At 38.9% G+C, this 23,955-nt stretch overlaps 1 protein-coding gene across 1 annotated transcript in view; it reads right to left on the reverse strand.

Annotated features, from left to right (window-relative positions):
• The window catches only part of MAB21L4 (mab-21 like 4), a 62,604-nt gene that overhangs the window by 30,251 nt on the left and 8,398 nt on the right, over window positions 1-23,955 (reverse strand). The window contains exon 2 of the mRNA XM_044071051.1: window positions 326-551. Coding sequence (XP_043926986.1) covers window positions 326-551 — 226 coding nt within the window. The remainder of the gene's footprint in view (window positions 1-325; window positions 552-23,955) is intronic.

A 23,955-nucleotide genomic window follows, 5' to 3' on the forward strand; every position in this document is an offset into this window, starting at 1 on the left:
ACACTTTTAAGATAAGATAAGAAAAAAGTCTCCCTTTGCATCAACCCCATTTTGGAAATATGTTCCTTGAATGCTTTAACAAAACAATATACATGTGTTAACCTAGGGCAACTTGGCTAGTTCCTAGTTATAGACATTTACACTGCACAATATATACATGAAACAAACTGTCAAATAGTGATTACACACTTCTATTCTGTAAAATCAGGTATCTGGCCAGAAAGGTTTATTCATTTCTAATAGGATAATGCAATCACATTTTCACCAGTAATGTTTCCAGAGGTGTTTTTTTTTTCATGCCATTTAGTAAGGGTCCTACACTTACCTCCAATGATAGTAACTGGCAGCTATGAGGTCGGCACCCTCACTGAGTACATCCTGTAGAGCTCCCTTGGGTAAATTCTTCCCACGATGGTTCAGATCAATAGCAAGGTTTGTCTTCACTCGTGTGATCTTTGGGGTGATGTTGAACTGAATCATCTTGCTTCCACAACGAACCTGAAGAGGTATTTGTGCACTGTCTTTACTCAGAAGGGTGGCATTGACATCGCCTTTAGATGGAATAAAAAAAAAAAAAAGAACATTGTTACCTTTCTCAGAACATACATCTCACAGAACTGTTCTCTCTTTGACTCTGATCAAGTCAGGTAACTATAACAGAGCTCCCAAGTCACCCTTGAAAAAAACACTTGTACCTAATGGGTATTACATGATTATAAATAAATAAATACTCTAGACATCAACAAGCAGACCTTCAGGCTACCAGATGGATACTAGATGGGAAAAAAACTTCCTTACAATGAGATCATTTGTTCAATGATCATTAGTAATAATTATTGTATTATACCAATGCAAACGCTTCTACTGCTTTTTTAATAAAATTGTGTACTGAAGCAATAATGTTGGCTTATGTTCCCTCTAACCTAATTCTTAAAAAAGAAATAATTAAGCAGCATTTTCCAGGTGGGGGTTCTCCTCCACATTTGCAAACTGTAACTGTCGCCTGCTGCTGAGTTAAGTCCGTCATTCCCTTATTGCAGTGGATACTTCGAACACTGCTGGTATCACAACAGCTGACCAGGAGGGCCATCATCCAGGCAACTATGGAGAGTGGTGATAGTGTTTTTTCTAGCCTGATCCCAACATCCTCATGGTATGACATGCATGTACTCACTTAATGTCACCCCAGTGGGGTGTTAAACTGTTTACTCAAACATTTATAACCAGATTAGTGTTCAATTTCTTGTTGAAGAAGACAGGGAGAGTATTCCTGGGCAGAGCACTTTTTAAATCTTTTTTTATCCAAGATGAAGGATGATTTGCATCAGGGTTAACTAAACAGCTATAGCTTCTGTCTCACAGCTTTATGGTCTGGGGTTCATTTCTGACCTCCAGTAACTATTCATGTGGGGTTTTGCAGAAATGTTCTACCCATGTCAGCTTGAGTTTCTTTTTCCTTTTTTAATTACTCTGGTCTCCCCCACCGGTTGAATTAGATACTCCAAACTGTGTGTGTGTGTGTGTGTGTGTGTGTGTGTGTGTGTGTGTGTGTGTGTGTGTGTGTGTGTGTGTGTGTGTGTGTGTGTGTGTGTCTCTATATATATATATATATATATATATATATATATATATATATATGTGTGTGTGTATATATATATATATATATATATATATATATATATGTGTATATATATATATATATATATATATATATATATATATATATATAGTCATGCACTTTTTGGAATGCGTACTTTATTGACAAAGCATAGTAGACTATATATACATTGGAGACATCAGAAGACATTTCAAGTTGGATTGTTAAGCGTGGAGGTTCCTGTAAGTATGATCCTGTAAGTATGATAGTGTGTAAGTAAGTGAGTTATTATTAGGTTAGGATTAGAGTAAGGGTTAGGGTTAGGGTTAGGGTGGGGGACAGATTTATAGCTGTATGTGTTTTTCTGTTGTTCTGTGTTTGTGCAAGTTTTTTGAATTTAGGGTTACAGTTGGAGTTATGTTACATGATAGTTTGTATGGTGTATGTGTGTGGTGTTCTGTTATGTATGTACTGTGTGTGTGCTTTTACCTGTTTTGTTTAGTGATATTCTTATGAAAAGGGTTTTTGATAAGGTAATTTATCTGGCTGGGGATAGAGACTGAGCATGCTTCTGTGCATAGCAAGCCAGGTGGAAATACATTTTCTTAAAAATAAAAAGAAACTCACCTGCCACATAACAAAGATTAAACTAAAGTCACTACCCCTTGAATATCAAATATAGTATTGTAAACCATTGATCTATACCTCTTCTTCCACAATTATCAAGTGTTTCTAATTCAGAACTCTACCTTCCCCTACTCCACCAAGAAGGACCCCAAAAACTACTTCCTGCATCCTGGCCTCACCTAACTTCAATACCCCCAGCTCATTCATCATCAGAAGTCTGAATCCAAGTGTCCTAAAACAGCCAAAAAATAATGTTGCAGTTTCCACCTGAAATACATATGCTGGTTATAGATGTCTTTGCTCATCTACAATTAATTTAAAGTTTTAAATAGCATATTCCTCCTGACCACCAACCTCTCCTGAAAGTACAACCAAACAAATCTTGAATATTGTCCTCCAGATCGGTCCCTACTATAATTATGGGGATAAACTGAGATCCTCTGATTGAATATACTGTAATTGTGAATGGAGTCCAAGATTGTGGCTTCTTAGAGTCTTCCTCATACTTTGAGGTATTACAGCCCCAGAGTTACTATGGTAGAAGGGACAAAGCCTCCCATACTGTGTTGTCCAGTGAGGCTTTAATCACAGAACTGTACACTTCAGAACTTATTTTACTCATGGAATTGCAAGTTATTCCGAATTAGAATTTTGGGTGTCAGTCTTGTAATACAGATATTGCACCATATGACAAACACTGACATGTAACATATCATGGTCAGCCATCTTCTGTCTTCGTATAATATCGCTTCCTGTAGGTGACTTAGTCTGGTTCCCTAAGACCCTAAAAAATGTCTGTGACATCCCATCTTCCAAACTAGTAGATTCACATGCCCTACAGAGTTAAAATCCCCTTTAGACTGGACCTGATTAAATTAATCATCTTCCTTTTTTCCTAAGGCATACAATGCAAACTGTCTTCCCTTTACCAGTCACTGTGCCTACAATCATCTGTCTAAAAAGCCTTCCTAAAAGAACCAGGAGCTGAGACCTGAAAACTACTGCCTTGAACTGTCACTTCCAAACCCTCCACATTTGCCCCCCACACATTTTCAACATTTAGAGACATCTTAAACAAGTAACACCTCCAGTATCAACCCCCAAAATGAATAGGCCAGATGTTTTCCTAGACACCAAACATGCATAACTCACATATGCCAAGAGTCCCAGGCACTGTATTACTCTTCTCACCTGCCAGCCAGACACTCTGTAACCAAATGTCCATGTTTCAACGCCCATTATAACACCACAGTTAAAGTATAGGCTGATAGGGCCTGAACTCGGAAGGACATCATTACCTGAATTCATCATCTCTCCTAGCCACAATACCTCAGAGAAATAATGAAGCCTGCCAAACCCAAACAAGCCCTATACACTAAAATGTACAATAAAGTATCATTCAACACATTCCAAAGAGTATCTGATAAATCATTATCTGTCACCAAATAGTCTCTTCCTTATATGTCCTACATCTTGCAAAAATTATTTCAAAAGACAAAGTATTATCTTACAACCACACCTACCGCACTACATACCTCCTCCATCCCTTTTGTAAAATCTTATTCAAACTTGGAATGTCTGTCTTGAGTGTAAGAATGGCTTCTTGTCACCCAAATGCTCTTTATCGTTTGCCTTCCTTTTCAAGCAAACTTCAAACACATGTCAAAATTGTCTACATTCCATCTTCTGCAAAAACAAAGCTAGCTCATGGGCTGATGGCCTGTCCTGCTGCTTATAAAATTATTGAATATTCTTATCCTTTCCCCGTGTGCTGTAATTAGACATCTTGCCAAAATCAAAAGTAGCTCCTACACTGTAATAAGTCTCAAAATCCATTTGTGACTCGAAAGAAAAGTGAAGACCCATATGTAGATCTCATACCTATGTTTCTACTCCCCCTTTAGCAAACCATCACTCAACAACACGTGAGTCCAAATACAACCAAAACAAAATGCCTCCACTGTTTTTCCGTACTCTGCATTTTCCTTCTGTAAATGTACAGCTACACTGACCTCTGACAGAAACTGATAGCTTCCTGTTTTGCTTTCTCAAACTATTGCAGCACTATCCATCAGAAATTTCCAATGCTAACTACTGAAAGACCCAGAGGCAAAACAGCCTATTCTGTAGCATTACCCCCATTACCCCCCCCCCCCCACACACACACACACACACACACACACACACACACACACACACTCAGTTAGTAGTTCTGAAAAGTAAACAAGGCAAAAAAATAATCAAATGATTTCTTTAGAATCCTACTCCAAAATCAGCTTTGGTTTGGCATTATTGGTTACCAAGTCCACCATTCACTGAGCAGTAGCTGAGCAACATCTTCTGCTGTCATCTGCTTCTTACAGTTACAAGTAGTCAGTACAGGTGCACACACTTCCTCCTTCTCCATAACTCAGAACAGCAGTCTTCCTTCTGCAGCAGCAGGGATATTTCCTCACTTAGTTGGCTAAATTTCCCTTTTCACTGGCTGTGACTGAAACATTGTCTGCTCCAGTTTACCAAATAATAAAAAAGAATAGTATGTTATTAATACATAAATATCAAGAACAGTGGTGGCTGTCAGCTCAGCCTGTAAAGTAACAGCCCAGAGTTACTCTCTTATCACTATTTAAGCACAGCTTGGACCAAAACATGGGTAATTGGAAATGTGTTCCTGGTCTGGCTCTCATGTCTCTGATAGACAGAAGCAATCAGTAAATCAGAATCTGTATAAATCAAATTTGTGGGTCACATTTGGGTTGCATGGCTAAGCTTTCAAGGTCACTAGTGGTCATTAACCTAGTATATACCTATGAACCTATTAACCTGTAATGCAAATAGGCAATGCCCAGTGGAGTTTTAGTATCCCTCTTATAAAATGACACATACACAAGTGTTGGTTAGAAATGATCATAGAAATTGAACCAGTCTTATTGACTTAAACAGCTTTTCTCCAGGAGCAAATCTCAACTTACTTATGGAAAAAAATATGCATCAGTTGACAAAAAACTATATTGCCTCATCAAAAATATAATGAAATGCCTGCTACACTAGACACAACTGTGAATTAAAATAACACTATTGTAAATGTATCTAATAGTGCTATATGATTACTGCTTGCATACACTTAATGCACCCCAATCATAATTAAGCTAATAAAAATAATCCAGCCTAATTCATAGCCTCATAATATCTATAGTATGACACTATTGAAAAGGTGGTTGATACCTTAGAAAATAGACTGAAAAAGCAGACTACAAACATAAAGCCTAAGAATTTCACTTTGCTGCTGTTTTACAAACTAAGTACTATTACAAAAAATACAAATAAACAAATGATAAAACACTTCTACTATGAATATACAAACAGCATCAGATGTTCAAAGTAATCTCCTGTAAATAACAACAGATTGAACTATAAAAGGCTAAAAAACAGCAACAGCCAATAACGCAGACCCAGGACAATGTCTACTGGGATTTGTTCATGGCTTTTCTGGGTGGGTTCCTTTGACAATGCCTGAGAAGTACAACACAGCCCCATTAACAAATCCTAGCAAAACCCAGTCCTTTTATTATGAAGCAAAAATCATGCAAAAAGTGTATGCTGCCAAAACTTTAAAATAGCATAGCTTGCCCATTAATGTGACTGTCAAGGTGTACTGCAGGCACAATAATCTGCATTTGAAATATAAATAAATTAGGGACAATTCATTAAGTAATCAGCCATGCTGAAGTGTGCATAAAATCATTTGCATCTCATAACTTATGTTGCTTCCACTATTTTTCCACCGAGTTACTCCAAGCTGAGTCTTTGACCAATTAATAAATAAAAATTATCAATATTTTAACCCATTGGGGAAAAAAACACTTTTTGTGGGTGGGAAAATCCTCCGGAGCCCCTTCTATCCCTTAGCTAAATGTGCTAACTCCATGCTCATGCAACTGTAGAGAAAAGAAAAAATACTACAGAAAGGGAAACATTGTCATTGCAGGCTTAGAGATCATATCAGCTGTGCATTTCTATGTACGGTCACCAAGTTTCATACTGACAAGTTAAAATCAAGGAGTTAAAAACATCATCCAGTGAATATCTGTCAGTTAGTACAGCAGCCCTTAGGGCTACACAAAAACATGAGGCTAAAAGCCAGCCCTGGCAAATTAGCTGATCAGCAGTACAGATCAAACAGATATGCCATGACTTATAATGAGCTTCAGTCTGTGTTTTTTAGGTTTGATTGCATCAGATTCTACTTGCAGTGTCTGAGCTCTCAGTAAGTCAGTTAACAAATGAGTTCACTTGGTTCCTCTGGAAAGAAGCATTTGTACCCAGTATGCTTTCTTTTTCAAAAAAAATTCTAAAAATGTGTGTATCATTATAATGAAATGAGCAAATACTACTATAATGAAGTGGGCTCAGCTTCAAGTAATTGAATGGAGAAACAAGACAATAAAATTAATTCACAGTTATGGATACTGGATGTAGGTTTAAAAGTCACATTTCAGCCAGAGAAATTGCTATATATTTTTTTTTCTGGCAGATAAAAGGCATCTTGCACCACTTCAAGGTCAGATATTTAACAGCTATTATGCAAGTACATTGTACACCACAACACGTATGGCATGAAGTGTGACTAAACCAAAGTTAAATGTAAACATCTACATTCCATCTGGTGGGTCAGTAATGTATGTAGACCAACCGGTTTGACAGCTTTTTGCATTACATGGAATTGCGTCTCTTTGTTGCATAGATGTCTGGCAGCAGGAAATGCATTTTTGGTGCCTTAGAATTAACATACTACTTAGAATGCAAACAAAGCAGCTTTAGGGTACAAAATGCAATCACATAAGCAGAGAGATGTGCCAGGAACATCTGATGAAATGACATGACAAATGAACCAGATGTAACAAAGTACGGCATGTCCAGCATCACTAGATGTGGGCCATTATTCCAATGTATCTCATGGGTAGACAGTGAACTCCTGAGACAACATTTGACAAGGCTGGTAGAGTGTATATCTTCCAGCTTTGTTTATTAAATATACTCCCTATGACTTGGTTGGAGCTGTAGAATGCTCCTCTGAAAAAAGAGATATTTCTAGGTAGTGGGCCTTCCTGCTTAGAAAATAGAATAAACAAACAAAGCAGAGGGAAAAAAGTGAGAGAGAGAAAACAAGAGAAATGGGTGGAAATAAACAGAAATAAATGATGAAAAAATAAGAAATAGTGAAACGGGCCATAAAGAATAAAAGGAGGTGAAAATGATAAGGGCACTATTCATTAAAATGGCAACAGGTTCAGGTGTGTTATGCTACGCTGTCTAGCAAAGTTTACAAAGCTGATCTGAATGTTACCACTTCAGACCTTGGTTTCAACTATGCAGGACAGAACTCCAAGTTACTGAGAAGATTTAGTTTCATTTTCATCACAGTTCACCAGAAATATTCTAGACAGCATTAAGCATTTCAGGGACCATATTGCCAGGTAGCACAACTATTTCATTTATGTTGTAATATCTTACTTATCTTTTTGAAGAGCAGGTTGGGGGACTGGCCAACAAAGGCAGGTGGAGATACATACATAATAACTATCATCTAATCTTAATACTAAATATACAGTAATATCCAGCCAACTTCTCCAGTAGCAGGAAGACATTGAGCAGTGTTAAATAAGTGGTTAGGTGGCTACCCAAGCCTCAAGCTTTAGACCAACAGTTGTATGCCCATTTTCAGAGTGGCAATATCCTGAGCTGTCAGCATGATGACCATGCAGAGAGCATGGCCAGCTCCCAGTAACAGAGGGATAATGCCCTGACTGTGCCCCAAATAACCCAGGTTCGAGTAGCACCATGGATGTGAAGCATTTATCCAGGAAGAGATTACGGTGAAGAGGTTGATGCCAGCTCACCCATCCTAGAGCAAGGGAATTGGGTGAATCTTTCCAAGACCACATCACCTGGGAAAAGATCAGCATGGCAGTCCAGTGCATTAGGATTAGATAAGCACAAGTGCTTTAGCTAAGCAATGTAAACACATTAAGGTCCACACTGCAGGGCATTGCATTATGCTTACTGACCAAAGGGAGGCTATAGATGCAGAGTAATGAAATCCCAACGCAGCCAATTTCATTTTGTAATTTAATTTATTTGTTAATTAGGGCAGCACAGTAGCAGAAGGTAACACAGTGGTACAGTAGATAGCATTGTTGCCTCACAGCAAGAGGTTCCCCAGTTCGATTCTCGGCTGGGGTGCCTTCTGTGTGGAGTCTCCATGTCCTCCTTGTGTTTGCATGGGTTTCCTGCAGGTGCCCTGGTTTCCTCCCATGTTCCAAAGACATGCAGTAGGTGGGGTGGACTGGGCACTCTAAATTGGCCATAGGTGTCAGTGTGCATGAGAGTGTGTGGTGTGGAAGAATACTGCGGTGGGCTAGACACCTGGCAGTGTAAACCTTGGCTCTAGATGATTGTCACTGCTGAAGTTTTAGATACACCTCGGGGTAATGTAACAAAACAAAGTTAGAACTACACAATAATATAAAACAAAGACAGTTTATATTTACATATATAGATAGAGATAGATGTATAGAGATGTAGCTATAGATACAGATAGATATAGATAAACATAAATATCTGAAGATACAAATGTTTTTGTAAGATGCAAAGCTAAAATGTTTAACATTAAGACAGTTAATATGTATTAATAAAACAGCATACAGAATTTCACACATTGTGACTGTAACTGATAACTGTGTAATATTTACAGCATTTACAAAAGATGTAGGAGGAAAGGACAGAGGTAGGATGGGGTGAGAGGAAGTTTAGGTAAAATCTGGATAAGCAGTGGTAAAAGGAGTAAAGGACTGACGTGGGATGAGGTGTAGATTAAAGATGGATAACTTGTAGCAAATGTAGGGAATCATTTGTGAGGCTGGGAAGAGGATAAGTGTAGAAAAGAGGGATGATTTAGTCTTGAACTGATGAAACATCTGAAACAGATGTTATAGGAAGGAGGGAGAATATCTTTAGTAGGGTGCAGAATAAGGGAAGACCTTAGACTGGCTGAGTGTTTAAGGTGCATTTACAGCCAGCGGTTTAGTTTGGTGATGTTTGAGTGAGGTTATGAGTTAAGTATTCAGCATTTGATATTAGATGAAATTAATTCCCAAAGTTTAAGTTCTAGCACAAAGAATCCATAATCACTTTGGTGGAGGGTTACAAGTTAAATCTGAGGGGAGAGGCAGATGAGGATAAAGGTCATAATCTGCAGTTTATTTCACTTTGATGGCAAGCTGGGAAAACATTTAATTGTTAATAGTTTGTAAAGTTGGGAACCTAGTAGAAGGTCACATCTTTGTTGAATAAGAAGCTGTTTGCTTTTGAAAGAACAAAGCAATGGTGTTCTCTGTGAGGTGCTGGGGTAATACATTTACAAATACTACTGGTAGTAGTCTGTAGAGTGTTTTTGGGAGGTGTATGCTATTAGTGAGAGTCCATTCAAGTTGAAGAAGGTATATGATGTTCTCCATAGTATTTCTTTCCTTAGCAGCTAAAAAAGTGTGAGGTTTTTTTTGATCCAGAAGAGTTTTATTTATTTTCATTTTAGTTAGACAAACATAATGTTGAAAGTCTAATTTACGATCAAGTCAAATATGTGTAGAAATAATTGATACATTCTAATATTGTGTTACCTTTAGTTGTTACTTGCCAGTTATAAAGTACAGATTTGCATTGTTGTGTGATGTGTGAAAGATCACAGCTTTTGTTTTGATTTTATTTAGTAGCAAATGGGTGCTCTGTAGCCAGTACGTCAATGCAGAGAAATCTTGCTCAACTGGCATTTTATTGTATCAGGATTAGAATTAAATCTGTAGAGAACCATCTCATCTGTAAAAAGTAATACAGACTTGGAAATTTGTAGTGAGGTGGTTAACAAACAATGAGAAAGACAGAGGAGCAAGAATAAAACCCTGCAGTATTCCCTGTTTGACTTGTGACTAATCAGAAATTGATAATCTGATTTTGACTTTGAATTGTCTCTGGGGATCACTCCAGTAGCTCTACTTGATAGAGGCACTGGGACCTAACATCAGGCGGCACAATGCCAGGGCACTTCTATGGGCTAGGCTTGTAAAGGCTCCAGGGCCATTAGCCTACTACACACCTATGAACAAATGTAGTTTTAAAACCAATTTGTTGCTGTGGGATTAAAGTCTGCATTTGTGAGAATAGTATGAAGAAGGGTATGGTCCACCAAACTAAATGCTTCTGTTAGATCTAGAAAAGATAAGCTATCACGAGATTGTCTTTTTTCCATATTAAGTAAACTGTGATCAATTAAGGTTCAAAATGCAGTCACTGCACTCCTACTTGACCAGAAAACATGGTGGTGGCCAGAAACCACAGCATAAAGTTTGAAACAGTTGGGCAGTTGTAAGTAAATCAATGTTTCAAGTGCATTGCCTAAAGTGTGGAGAAATGGGATATCAGATGGGGAGTTGGCCTTTGGTATGGGAGTGGTTATTTTCCTGGATAGAAGTTATGATATTTTGTCACAGAACAGGATTAAGGCTGTGAGCTGTTAACAATAATCCTGTGGTACAAGATCTGATTCTCTCAGCCTTCACTTTCCTGCTATGTGACTCTAAGTAAGTCACTTAACTAGACAGTGCTTGCAGCAAGTGGGACTTTGAGCTAGGCTCCTTAATGGTCTCCTGAATGGATGCTTAGTAATGACCTATGATGACAGTATGACCTATGTTACACAGGCTGTAGTTGTTCTTTCCAATGATGTGCTGATCACAGTGTAAACTGGCTACAACTCGGGGTACAGTATTTTATCAAGTTGTTGTTCAATATCTTTGGGTGTAATCCACTAAAATAGGAAGGGGATATATACAGGAGAAGGTCTTCTGTATAATGATTGTGGCTGGAGTTACATATGTTAGTAAAGGGAGCTGAGACACATTCTTTGAGTAAGATCTGGGAGTATAGGTGACCTGAGGTAGACTGAATGCAGCTGGATATATATATGAATAATAATAATAATAAATTATTACTAGTAGTAGTATACAAGAACAATGCAGGACAACCTCAAGGTTTGTAGCGAAAACCACAGCAGGAAACGGATTGGAACCAACGTTTCTTTAGTAATCCAGTTTTTATTCAAATAGAGCCAGTAAAAACAAATAGTTTCAATAGAGCCGATAAAAACAAGTATTACGGTTCTGTTCTTCACTCAAAACGTAAACCACAAAAGAATAATTCCAGTAGATCAAGCGCTTTCTCCCGGGCTTTTTCAAGATAGTTTTACTAAGCAACCTATATGCTTATATACCCCATGGTTGATTAATTAATTGTGTAATTGTTTCATTAAGACCTTTCCAAGTGTTTCTATGCTTAAAGCTATATTCCCTTCATAGAAATGTTAAAAACATTTTTAATATTTTTAACATTTCTATGAAGGGAATATAGCTTTAAGCATAGAAACACTTGGAAAGGTCTTAATGAAACAATTACACAATTAATTAATCAACCATGGGGTATATAAGCATATAGGTTGCTTAGTAAAACTATCTTGAAAAAGCCCGGGAGAAAGCGCTTGATCTACTGGAATTATTCTTTTGTGGTTTACGTTTTGAGTGAAGAACAGAACCGTAATACTTGTTTTTATCGGCTCTATTGAAACTATTTGTTTTTACTGGCTCTATTTGAATAAAAACTGGATTACTAAAGAAACGTTGGTTCCAATCCGTTTCCTGCTGTGGTTTTCGCTACAAACTAGTAGTAGTATGTCAACCATTAAGTTATTTAACTGGTTCAAAAACGACTTTGGCTTGCCTAAATGTGAGGACTGCTGGGATAGTTAGATTACTGACTTCTAATATCTTTCTTTGCTTGTTGGGTAAGCAATCTTGTTTTGCATTGAGGACCATAAGAGATTTTCCAAGCAAGTCCAGGCTTGATTTTTTAGTTTGAGGAGGCATTTGAGATGAGTGAACCAATTTTTTTTTTTTTTTTTTTGGGGGGGGGGGGGTTAAAAGTCTTGTGATTGGGGAAAGAGGGTGTTTAGAAAATCATAAAACTTATCTGTCAGCTTATTTCTATATTCTTCTGGGTTTTGACAATTAAGGATAAGAGTTCTGTTTAATCATTCCAGATTTTACTGCATTATAATATATTGCAGTACTGATATAAAGACTGTGAATGCACTTACTCTTATAAATGTACAGAACACTTTTTGCTGAGCACATTGCTGTTGAATAATATTTACTACTCATATTTGTTTGGATTATGTTTCTTATTTGTTTTTTTTTTCCAGAAAATGCTGAGGATTTTAAGAATGTGTGTAGTCTGCTGGAGATGTGATATTCCACGCCAACTAGGTGCGACCGAGTTAAAGGATTGTATAAGTTTTGAATCATGCAGAAAACTAATAGACTATAAGGTTTTGTTTCAGGTTTGTGTACTGAAAATTATGGATTTGCAGGTACTACATGGTAAACGTTTGTGCTGTTTAATTTTTCTCTGTTATGCAGAAAAGAAGCATTTTGCATTTTCCTGTTGGAATCAGCTTGAGTCTGTCCCTTCATGATAAAATTAGTCAGTGTGTTTCCTTGTTTTTATGTTAAAGTGAGTCATCCTGAGTTTGTCTGAAATGTTGAAGAAAAGATTTTTTCTGTCTAACAAAACCATTTAATGTAAGATGGAATAAAAATGTGTTATAGTAAGGTGGATTGTCTTAATTTTAGAAAATGAAAGGTTATTAGCAGCTGCTTTGTTATAACGTATCCAAGCCAGGTCTGTTGGCTGGTGCTCAAATATTCAGCAAGTTAAGATGTCAGCCTGAGATTTAGCAGAGTGCCATGATGGAGGAGCAAACAAAACACAATTTGTTTTTCTCCATTGAAAGATACTTCCTCAGCCATGTGCTTTTCAGAGTACTTCTGCTCCCAAGCATTCACAAATTATAAAAGTTATATCAGAGTGACCAATGGGTTGGAAGGTGAAGCCTGATGTCTTCAAGGTGGACACTTAGTATGATACCATGAGGTGCACCTTGCTGCTGAAACAACAGGCATCATTCTAGATGTGGATATGTGTGAATATGGAAAATCCAAACTGATTTTTTAAACATATTTTATCATCTGAATGAATGAATGAATAAAGCCAGGTCCAGATATGACCACAAAGCCATGAAACAAAAGAGAGCTGAGAAGGTTCCTACAGAATTTTATTCCCAACTACAAAACTTATTAGTACTGGGGACCTGAGGAACAAGTATTTATGAGGTTAGAGACAGAATTGTCATCAATGTATGTTGGTGCATTACATAATCCAAACAGAGAAGTAAAAATATTTTCAGATGGAATAATGTGGGGAGGTCATGACCCATGAACTAAAACAACATGGTCATAAGTCATACATACTACTCATCTGGGAAGGAGAAAGCATGGTCATGGCAGGTGCTAACAACTGACAGTAGTAACAGTAGAGCATCACAAAAATGTAGTCTAGGCATGTGCAGAACACACATCAGGGAGCTAGGCTGATTGCTACTGAAATGTAATAGCAGAGATAGTACAAGTATCCCACACAGAATACCAGGATGATGGCTACAGGACAATGGGCAGGAGCTACACAGTTACAGTAGATACGCCAACACATTTAGTTCCTCTACGCATGTGAGCACTCCAGTGATATTAATAACAATGTGCGCTGTGTGCATCAACAGTTAGCAGTGTCTACACTGACATATGTGATGAGGACAAAACAGTACTAACTTATATCACTACTGCATACACCACAGTAGCAGCAATGTTTCTTGTTTGTTGTTGTTGCTGTGGCAGTCCAGCTGCAATGCTCACACCAAAGGTACTTGTGGCCACAACCTTCCCACAGTATTCCCTTTTAGATATAGCCTCATTCAGACTTGAAGCATTGCCACAAAAAGGAGCACGTACCATCACCGATTCATCATTTATCAAAATTGTTGTCATTAAACTGTGCTCGCCACATCTGCAAGTCCCCACACTCCTTTCTTCCATTTTATCAGGTAAGGAGATATAAAGGTAATGCAGTACTATGGTATTGTACATTTTGATTCTTGCTGTTACTTTATGACCATGCTCCTCTGGAGTTCATAGGAAGTTACTGGGCATGTGGTCCAGGAGACCATTGAAGAGCCTAACTGAATTTAACAATTATGCCAAGACATACTTCTCAACCTCTTGACAAAGCCAGAAATAATGGGGAACAAAGACACAAAAGTAGGGACAAATTTTAAAAATTGCTCCTATAAACTTAGAAAGTTGCTAGAACAACAGGAGCAGCATTGCTAAAGAAAAGAGGAAGTACTAGTTATCCCCTGTGCATGTGAAAAGTTTAACACTTTTACCCTGGAATAGCTGGGCGGCCACGGTGGTGCAGTGGTTAGTGTTGCCGCTTCACAGCAAGAGGTTCTTTGGTTCAATTCTCAGCTGGGGTGCCTTCTGTGCAGAGTCTGCATGTCCTCCCTGTGGTCACGTGAGTTTCCTCCCACATCCCAAAGACATGCTGTAGGTAGATTGGACACTCTAAATTGGCCCTAGGTGTGAGTGTGTGCCTTCTGTGGAAGGTTGGGCACCAGGCTGGTAACTTGACACTGTAAAACTCCACTGCCAATCATGAGCGGACAGGAGATCTGCTGTGGTGACCCCTAACCAGGAAAAGCCGAAAGAAGAAGAAGACCCTGGAATAATTCTGAAAGGAAAATGGATCACAACGAGCTTTTAGATTACTGGTTAGCAAAGCAGTAGATATGTGTCTGTCTTGGAACCAAAGACTCCACATACAACTGATAACTTATGCATTTATAACCCTCTGTGCCTTGCTTTGCATGAAATCGGGAAAAAAGCAGATACATTTACAGAAATATTTTAGTTATTTAACTGACGTCTGGAAAGTAAACCCTTCATGTCAGCAAATAACAAAAATATGCAGAAGAGGCTAGGGGGGTTCTGAAAACACAAATGGACTGAAACATCAGCTCTAACTGCACATTATGGGCATCTTTTCAGAGGCAACAAATTATTTCTTCAGTTATGAGAAACAACAGGGTATATAAATACATGAGGGACAATAGGGTGCATGCCATGAATGAGCAGATGAGTATGGTGGCCAAGACTCCAGTTTCTGGTGCGTGCATTAATGAAATGACAAGTGCAAAAGAACCCCTACTGCCCACTAGGCTACCAACTGGACACTGGCAGGAGCTAGATGCTGATCATGTCACATGGCGCAATAACAATTATCTAATCTGCAAATTCTGCAGCAAACTATATCTTTACTTACATAACTAGCACTCCCAAATTTCCCCAGAGCAATTATGTAGCCAAGAGGACAATCCACAGAGTGAAAATTTGTTACATCAGGATCATACCTTGGTTTACTTGCCTGCATAATAGCCCCATAGAGGAAAGGCTTTAGCCCAGTGCAGCTGTTGACTTTGAAGTATTTTGTACATTATCATCACAACACTTCCAGTGATGTTGGCTCCTGAGCTCCCCATATAGAGAAACATCTGTTGGTAAACAAAGGGAGGTATACATCTCAACTATCCAAATTTCATAGAATGTCCATGTTTTTCCCTCATATATTTGTCTGTTCCTTGTAAAATTAGTGGTTTTCCTGGCAAAACATTGAGGACTGAAATCACTAAATAATGTGAGATAGAGGTGTTCTACAACCTAACTTAGGGAATTTCCTTGGTATACGGTAAATAGGAGAGAATTGCTGCAAAGAGGACAATTGTAAAATAGTGCATGGATGTACACATATTCAAGCACGGGTCTACTTCTAAATTTCAAACTTTCAAAACATAGACTTTCTTATGGTCAAGACCATAAGATCAGAGTTTTGAAACTTCAAAATTTAAATAAAAGCAAAATAAAAACAAAAAATCTGTTTTTTACTTCTAAATTTTGAACATTCAAAATGTTGGCTTTCTTATGGTCGAGACCATAAGTTCAAAGTTTTGAAACTTTGAAATTTAAATAAAAAAAAATAATAAAAACAAAAAAATATGTTTTTTACGTTTTTGCAGGGGGGGGCAAGCCCCCTGCACCCCCACATCTGCTGCTGATTAAATATACCAACTCCGAGATCGCACTACAGCAAGGGAAATGGTAAATATACTGCTTCTCGCTGTACAGCGATCTCCATTTAATCGTTTTGAAGTTCTATAACTTCGATCTCATGGTCTCAACCATAAGAAAGTTGATGTTTTGAAAGTTCAAAATTTAGAAGTAGACCCACAAGCACACAGTGATGCTAAAGGCATTTTCCTTTGTTCAGAATCTAACAAAACAGTTTTTTTTATATAAAACTACTCCAGTTGTAAAACTAACTTGCTAAAGCACACCTAACATAACAACTATTTGTGTGACCTGCTGGGTCATCACCGCCACTTTTTGTAGATGAGGGAGCTTAATGTTGGCTAGTACTGAATGCATATGCAATATTACAGTAGGTCAGTTGTGCAAGCTATAGTAAAGCCATAGTTAAGAACAGAAAACAGATACAGTGAATTAGTCAGCAGATGAGTTTAAGAATTTAAGAGTAACCAGAAGCCACTTCAGTCTGTCTCAAGCTAAACTCAGGAAGGTCACCCATCATACCTCTGGAAGAATACGCTCTGCCTACAGTGATAAGGTAAGTAGACATACAGCTTCTGTTTTTTTGGTCCAGCAAATGTTATTCATTTGAGCTTTAGGTATTTATTTTGCTTTCTAACCAGGGAAAGGAGGGTAAAAGGAAAGGTATATCACTAAGGATGGCTCCAGTGCTCAAAGTTTCCCATCATAACAATATCAAACAGTCAGGGGGGGGGTTGTAATTATAAGTGTACTTCAGTAGACAAACTGTGCTGTTTCAGACAGATGGTAAATATTCTTATTCATTTATTTATTTATATTATATTAACTGAGATGGTGGGCTGTTACAAGACCCCTTTTAGCCATTACACAGGCAGTAAGACAGTCACAACTCATAAAGAGGTACAAAAAGAGCAGATATTCATATTTGCAACAAAACAATTGACATAAAGAAGAGGAGATATGACAAAAACTTCAGAATTACAATTAGCAACATAAAAGTAGTAAAGTCAGTCATCTGAAGAGAATAGGCTGGAATGTTGTGATAAAGGAAGGGTGGAATGTTGTGATAAAGGTAGGGTTGTTCTGCTACACATTTTATCCAGTATCTTGAAAACGTGAATTAACTGTCATTCATCAAATGTGCCTTTAATTGTTTTTTAAATAATCAGATATCCTGTAGTTCAGTGATTTTCCCAGGAAGACTGTTCCAGGATGCAGAAGCTAGCTTTAGAAAAGATTTCTTCACAGGTAGCTAGGGTAAAATTGTGAGAACATAACAAATAGGATTAGGTTTGAGCCACTATACTTTAACCTACTGTTGCTCTCCTTTCAGGGTAATGAAGTGGGAGATTTTTGATAATAATATAAAGTTGCATTTTTTTTATTTTATGGTGTTGTTTTGAATGGGTGTAATTAATAAAGCACTGCGAGTTTGGCCTAGATATTTAATGGACTACAGATGTTCAGCATTTGATTTGTTGAATGTAGGAAGTCCTGCATGGTTAGGTAAGCTTTTACATTTTGGTGTTGTGCCAAAAACAACACTTTATTTTCTTTAAGCATTCATTAAAATATAGGGCAAATAAAAAGAAATTCATATGAGGGTTAAACAAGTGTATGCTACTGTTTAACTAGGATTGATATATAAGCCAAGTAAAAGGCAGATGAGCAAACTGTGTGCCTTGATGCACCTTTACCTAAAAGGCTGCTCCTGTATTTCTCCGAAGTACAAACTACACCCCTCATTCAGCTCTAAAGATGGAATATTGTCGTATTTTTATACTGAGAAAAGTCAGCAGACTTCCATAGAAATACAGGCAGCTATAGACAGAAGAAAGATTGCTAAATAACAGGAGAACATGGAGTTATGTGATACATTTGAACATGTAATAAGAATGATAATTATTAGAACAGCTGTATTTTATCTTGATCTTTATTTATTCATTCATCCATTTTATAACACCCAGTATCTCTGACTCAGGGCCACAGGAGGGCTGCAGAATATCTCAGCAACAAAATGAAATAATGTAGAGAACTAGTCTATCACATAATACACACACACGCGCCCTACAGGACAGTTACGTTTATTTTTAACGTACAGTATATTTATGTAACAAAGCAGAATTGGATTCCCATATCACTGCCCCTCTATACTTCTTTTCATCCTGCGTGCATGGACCACACCTTTTAACTTCTTCATAAAGGAATTATGCATAAAGCTAAAATAATGGGAGAACAATGTTCCAGAATCAGTGATAATTTTTAAATCTTATTTTAATTCACTTGTTTAACAGAACAAACTGGTTTTGCATAAATGTGCATATTGTGAACAATATGAAGTATAAAACTCTAGCGTATGGTGCTATTGACTGACTGTAATCCTCAATAATTTACCAAGAAATAAAAAAAAATATATAATGAGCAGGCCAAAAATATTAAGAAAAATTAAGGACATTCTGCAAACTGAAGGACAATTGAAATGTATGGCTTAGATCTTCACAAGTGCCTACTTTTTACCTTTTTTGCATTGTTTCTACTCTAGTATCCATACCTCTCGACTGTTCGAATTTTCACAGATTTTCCAGGTTTTTGTCCCAAATATTTGGTGCATTCCTTATAAATTTTTGTGATTTATAGATTTCTGTCAAATCATTAAGGACTGACATCACTAAATAACGGCAAGCATTTGAGTTTCAAATTTCATATCCTTCGGAAAATATATGCTAATGAAAAGCCTATTACTCTAGTAACTTTCAAAGTTGCCCCCACTATTTTTGGCTTTATCCAAATTTCTTGGGCTAAGAGATTAAAAGGTATGCTATTATCCACTGACAGATTTGTCATACCAGCATTCATATGTGGGATATATTCACATTACAAGACTGCAAAGCGTCCCAGCATCTGCTTCTCACAGCCTACCTATCCATAAAACCTCCATCTGATGACAACACAAACCCTTTTGTGGGTAACAGCAGCCATAACAGCACTCAGCAGTTGTGCCTTTTGTGTATTCTTTTTAAAAACAGCAGACCCACAAATCACATATGCATTTTTAACTGCCAAAGGCTTTGTTAAGCAACTTGTTCTGCTCTTTCACACTAGTTTTTCAGAGTTGGGGCTATCCAAGTCTGCATTCTCAGAAAAAAAGCACCAATGGATTATTAAAATGATAACAATTTTTCCATTTCAGATCCTTTTTACCTGATGCCATTTGCAGAGTTGTAACACGGCAGTTGGTGCACCAGGCATGGCAAACATTTGGCACCACCATCCCGAACTGTCTTTAAGCAATCAGAAGCTTAATAACAGCATACAAATTGTATCATACATAAGATCGCTACATTATTTAACAAACTCATTTTTTTGTTTATACCTTAAAAAAAGAACAGTTTGACAGCTTGCAAACTGTCAAATATTTACTTTTTAAGCTGCTTGCACAGATTGGCACCCCCTTCAATTTGGCACTCAGGCAACCTTCCCTTCTGTCCCACCCCACCTCATCTTACACCTCTGACCTAGGCAAACAATATACATATAACATATATACAAGAGAATTAGAATCACTGCCATATCTGCTATTGTTGCCTGAATTTAGGTATTCCATCCAGATTCCACATAAGGACATGCAACCAGCCCTGAGGTTACGGGTTTATAGGTTTGTTTACAGGTATGGACATAAGGAGGTTACTGCAATGGTATTTTCTTCTCCAAATATAAGAAGGCTACAAACAGTGATAATTTGACAAGGACTTAATACATAGGTGTGGTTGTGGCCTTTCCCATGTGGTTCAGAATGAGTGGAGGGGGTAAACTGCAGAATATATACAGATTTCTGTCTCTGGAAAAGATTTACACAATTTACCAGGTGCAATTTTTTTTTTGTTCTCATATTTTCATTATTAGCTGGCAGACATTGCACCTTGCTGATGAACCACATTTTTAGGTTAAGATAGGCCAAAATATATGTTAAATGTACTGTCTGATCAGAAAAGCCTTTCACAATTTAACAGTCAAGAGTGTTGAATTTTGCATGCTGAAGACAGATTAAACTGCAAGGCAACTTGCCAAAGTATTCAGGTTGAACAAGCAACATTTCTTTACCTGTCACTGAATACTTATCTTCCATTTTTGTTACTTACAAAGCCTCCACACTGTTACAACATGACACCTTACCTAAGAGAGATGTACCATGCAGCTAATGTGAGGGGGAGCAGCCAGTACTAAGTCCAGGCTCTGAAAACCTCCTGATGTTAAAACCTGCATCATTTTTAAAAAGCAATGGTCTGTGTGTGAGCGCGCATATGTGTGTGTGTGTGTGTGTGTGTGTGTGTGTGTGTGTGTGTGTGTGTGTGTGTGTGTGTGTGTGTGTGTGTGTACTTTACTGACAAGCTGTCTTCATAACATGCAGACTTAAATGCATCTCAATGGTCAGTGCAGTGACCCAAGCAGTGCTACACTGCTAGCCTTAGCAAGTGCAGAGAGCTCTGAAATGAGTTCTTCAACAAACAAGGGAGCCCACCACTTCATAAGATGCTCTCATGTATCAAGGGTCTCAGTTGGGACATGGATAGTGTGGTGATGTCCTTCAAGGATGCATCTGCAGTCCTAACATATGGGTTGTCCTGCCTCAGGCAGCCCTTCGGTCGGCCGGATTCCAAAGTCTGGGTCTGGCCTCGGCTGATGTCGCACTTCACCCGACGTCATAGCTGCTGTGAATTGGGTATAAAGGCATCAGCCGACGCCATTTTCCTCAGTCTTTCTTGCCACGTGGTGCCCGAAGCAGAAGCTGTTCGCAAGTGCCGGTCGGTCAGATCCAGAGATTTCTACTACCGAAGACTTCTAAAAAGCTAAGTACCCCGTTGGGGACTCTTTCTTGCCTCAGCCGATGTCAGAAAAAGTAAATAATTGTTTAACTTGTGGGAAACAAATACCTCATAAGTATTTCCACTCTTACTGCCTTCCTTGCTTAGGCCCAGACCACGACGTATCAGCTTGTCTAGCCTGTGCTTCCTTCAACCGACGGACACTTAGACGTCGGTCGGAGTTTGCAGAGGAGTTTTTTGGTCCCGCTTTTGCATACAAAATGCCGTCGGAGACTCTGACTTCACAATTAGCTAAAAAGCGTAAGGAAAAGGACCGACACTCGCGGTCCGCGGTTTCGGCTGAAACCACGGTTAAGCCAACCGCGAGTGTCTCGGTTTCGGCTGAAACCGAGTCCTCGGTTCTTCCTTCGGCCGAAAGCAGGCCTCCGATAGCCGAGGCCTCACAGAGCATGGCTGAATCTGCTACTGAAATTATCCCTGCTGTAGCAGGCACCCAGGACTTATCAGAAACTATTCCTTTAGACATATCTACCCCTGCACGTGGAGCTGCTAGGCCCCCTGCATCTATGTCTATCAAGGCTTTTCCAGGGCTAAAGCAGCTAAATCTTCTAAGGCCTTGCCTGCTAAAACCCCCTCACACAGGCCTTCCTCTAGTTCCCAAATGCTCAGCCTGGCTGAGGATCTCATTTCTTTGATCAGGGGATCCCAACCTCACCCTGACAGGGCCTCTCAACCCCCTCCAGAGAAGAGGCCTAGAACTGAGTCCCCAGATCCTGTTTCTACAGACTATTCCTTGGATGACTCAGATAACTCAGACCCTCCAGAAGGCCCATACTCTCCTTATGAGGATTCTGATGCAGAAGACTCCATTCCTTCTGCCTCTCCTCCTGAAGAATTTTCTTTTGGGGAAACCTTACATGCTATGAGAGAACATTTTCAATGGCAGGGCCAGGATTTTTCAGATTCAAGGAAAAGGCTAAGGACCTTTTTACATTTACCACAGCATAGGCCTTTAGCCATTCCTCCAGTACTGACAGTTGTTGATGATGCATATAATGATGCCTGTACTGCCCCTGATTCTCTCCCTCCGGCCCCTGCCAAGCCCGACAGATATTACAGGGTCCCGGATACACACTTCCATTTGTATAAGGCTCCTATCGCAGATCCTGAAACCATTTCTCAGGGCCCCAAAGCTGTAGCAGCTGCCTCTGCAAAAAAAACCCTCCCCTCTGAAAGAGAATCTAGAGCATTAGCGAGATGGGGTAAAAAAGTTTATACTTCTGCTACTCTTTCGGCCAGGGCCTTAAACTGTCAATTTCACATGATTCAGTACCAGGAATTTTTGTTAGACCAGCTAAATAAAAAACTGTCCTCTCCTGAACCTATAGACCATAAGTCCCTTCAGGATTTGGTACATAACACTCAGCAGGTCAGTAACCATTCCTTAAAATGTGGCTATGATGCACTGGAGGCTTCCTTTAGATCAGCTATGACTGGAACAGTGATTAGAAGGCATGCCTGGTTAAAAGAGCAATCCTTACCAGACCATGTTAAGTCAAAACTCCTAGATGCTCCTATGGAGAAACAAAGTTTGTCTGGCTCCCCTGCACAGCAGGTGTTAAAGAAGGTGGAAGAAAAAGCAAAATCTGTCCAAACAGTCAAGGATTTCTTACAGGTCCAACCTCCGAGGTTTAGTAGAAATTGGCATTCGAAGAATTGGTCCTTTCCAGACACCTCCAGAGCACAGAGAGGCAGAAATAGGCGCCCTAGAGGCAGAGGTCAATCCAGGGGTACCTACAGGGGACGTCAGTGGCAGCCTAACATCCAGAGAAGTACTGCCACAGATTCAGCTACAACCACTTCCACAGGACAGACACAATGACTTGGCTCTGATGCCGCCTACCAGGGAACAACTGGAAGCACCCTTGGGCGGAAAGCTAGCCTTATTTTCCGTAAACTGGCATTACACTACAGGAGACAAATGGATTTTACAGACAATAGACAAAGGCTACAGGTTTCACTTCCACGCTCTACCAAAAACGAGAGGAATGCCAAACCTACCACCAAGCCAAAAAACAAACGCTCTAAGACAAATCAACCAACTACTAAGGATGAGAGCTATAGAAAAGGTACCGCCTATGGAACAAGGACAAGGATTTTACTCCAGACTTTTCCTTGTACCAAGAAAAGAAAATCAATGGAGGCCTATTCTCGACCTGTCCGCTCTGAACACATATCTCATTGTTCCAAAATTCAAAATGCTGACCCTACAGCAACTTCTTCCCATGCTGGGCAAGGAGTCTTGGCTGGTGACTCTAGATCTCAAGGAGGCATACCTGCACGTCCCTATACGACCAGATTGCAGAAGGCACCTCAGATTTCTTGCAGGATCAGAGCATTATCAATTCTCAGCATTGCCCTTTGGCTTATCTACTGCGCCCAGAGTATTCACGAAATGCCTGGCATCAGTAATTGCTCATTGCAGGCTTCAGGGAATTCAGATTTACCCATACCTGGACGACTGCCTAATACAAGTGGACAACAAGACCAAATTAACAAAAGATTTGGAAAAGGTTATACAACTGCTGCAAGCCTTGGGATACACAGTCAACATGAAAAAGTCAAGGCTGGTACCATCCCAAAGGATAACTTTCTTGGGTGCAGAACTGGACACATCAAATCAGATGGCATTTCTCACAGAAGAAAAACAAAAGCAACTACCACTCTATTTCATGGCATTAACAACACAGACCCAGCTTACCGCAAGGAAAGTCCTGCAAGCCCT

This window comes from Protopterus annectens, chromosome 5.part0, assembly GCF_019279795.1.
Source record: "Protopterus annectens isolate FY-2018-M chromosome 5.part0, PAN1.0, whole genome shotgun sequence".
Taxonomy (NCBI): domain Eukaryota; kingdom Metazoa; phylum Chordata; order Ceratodontiformes; family Protopteridae; genus Protopterus; species Protopterus annectens.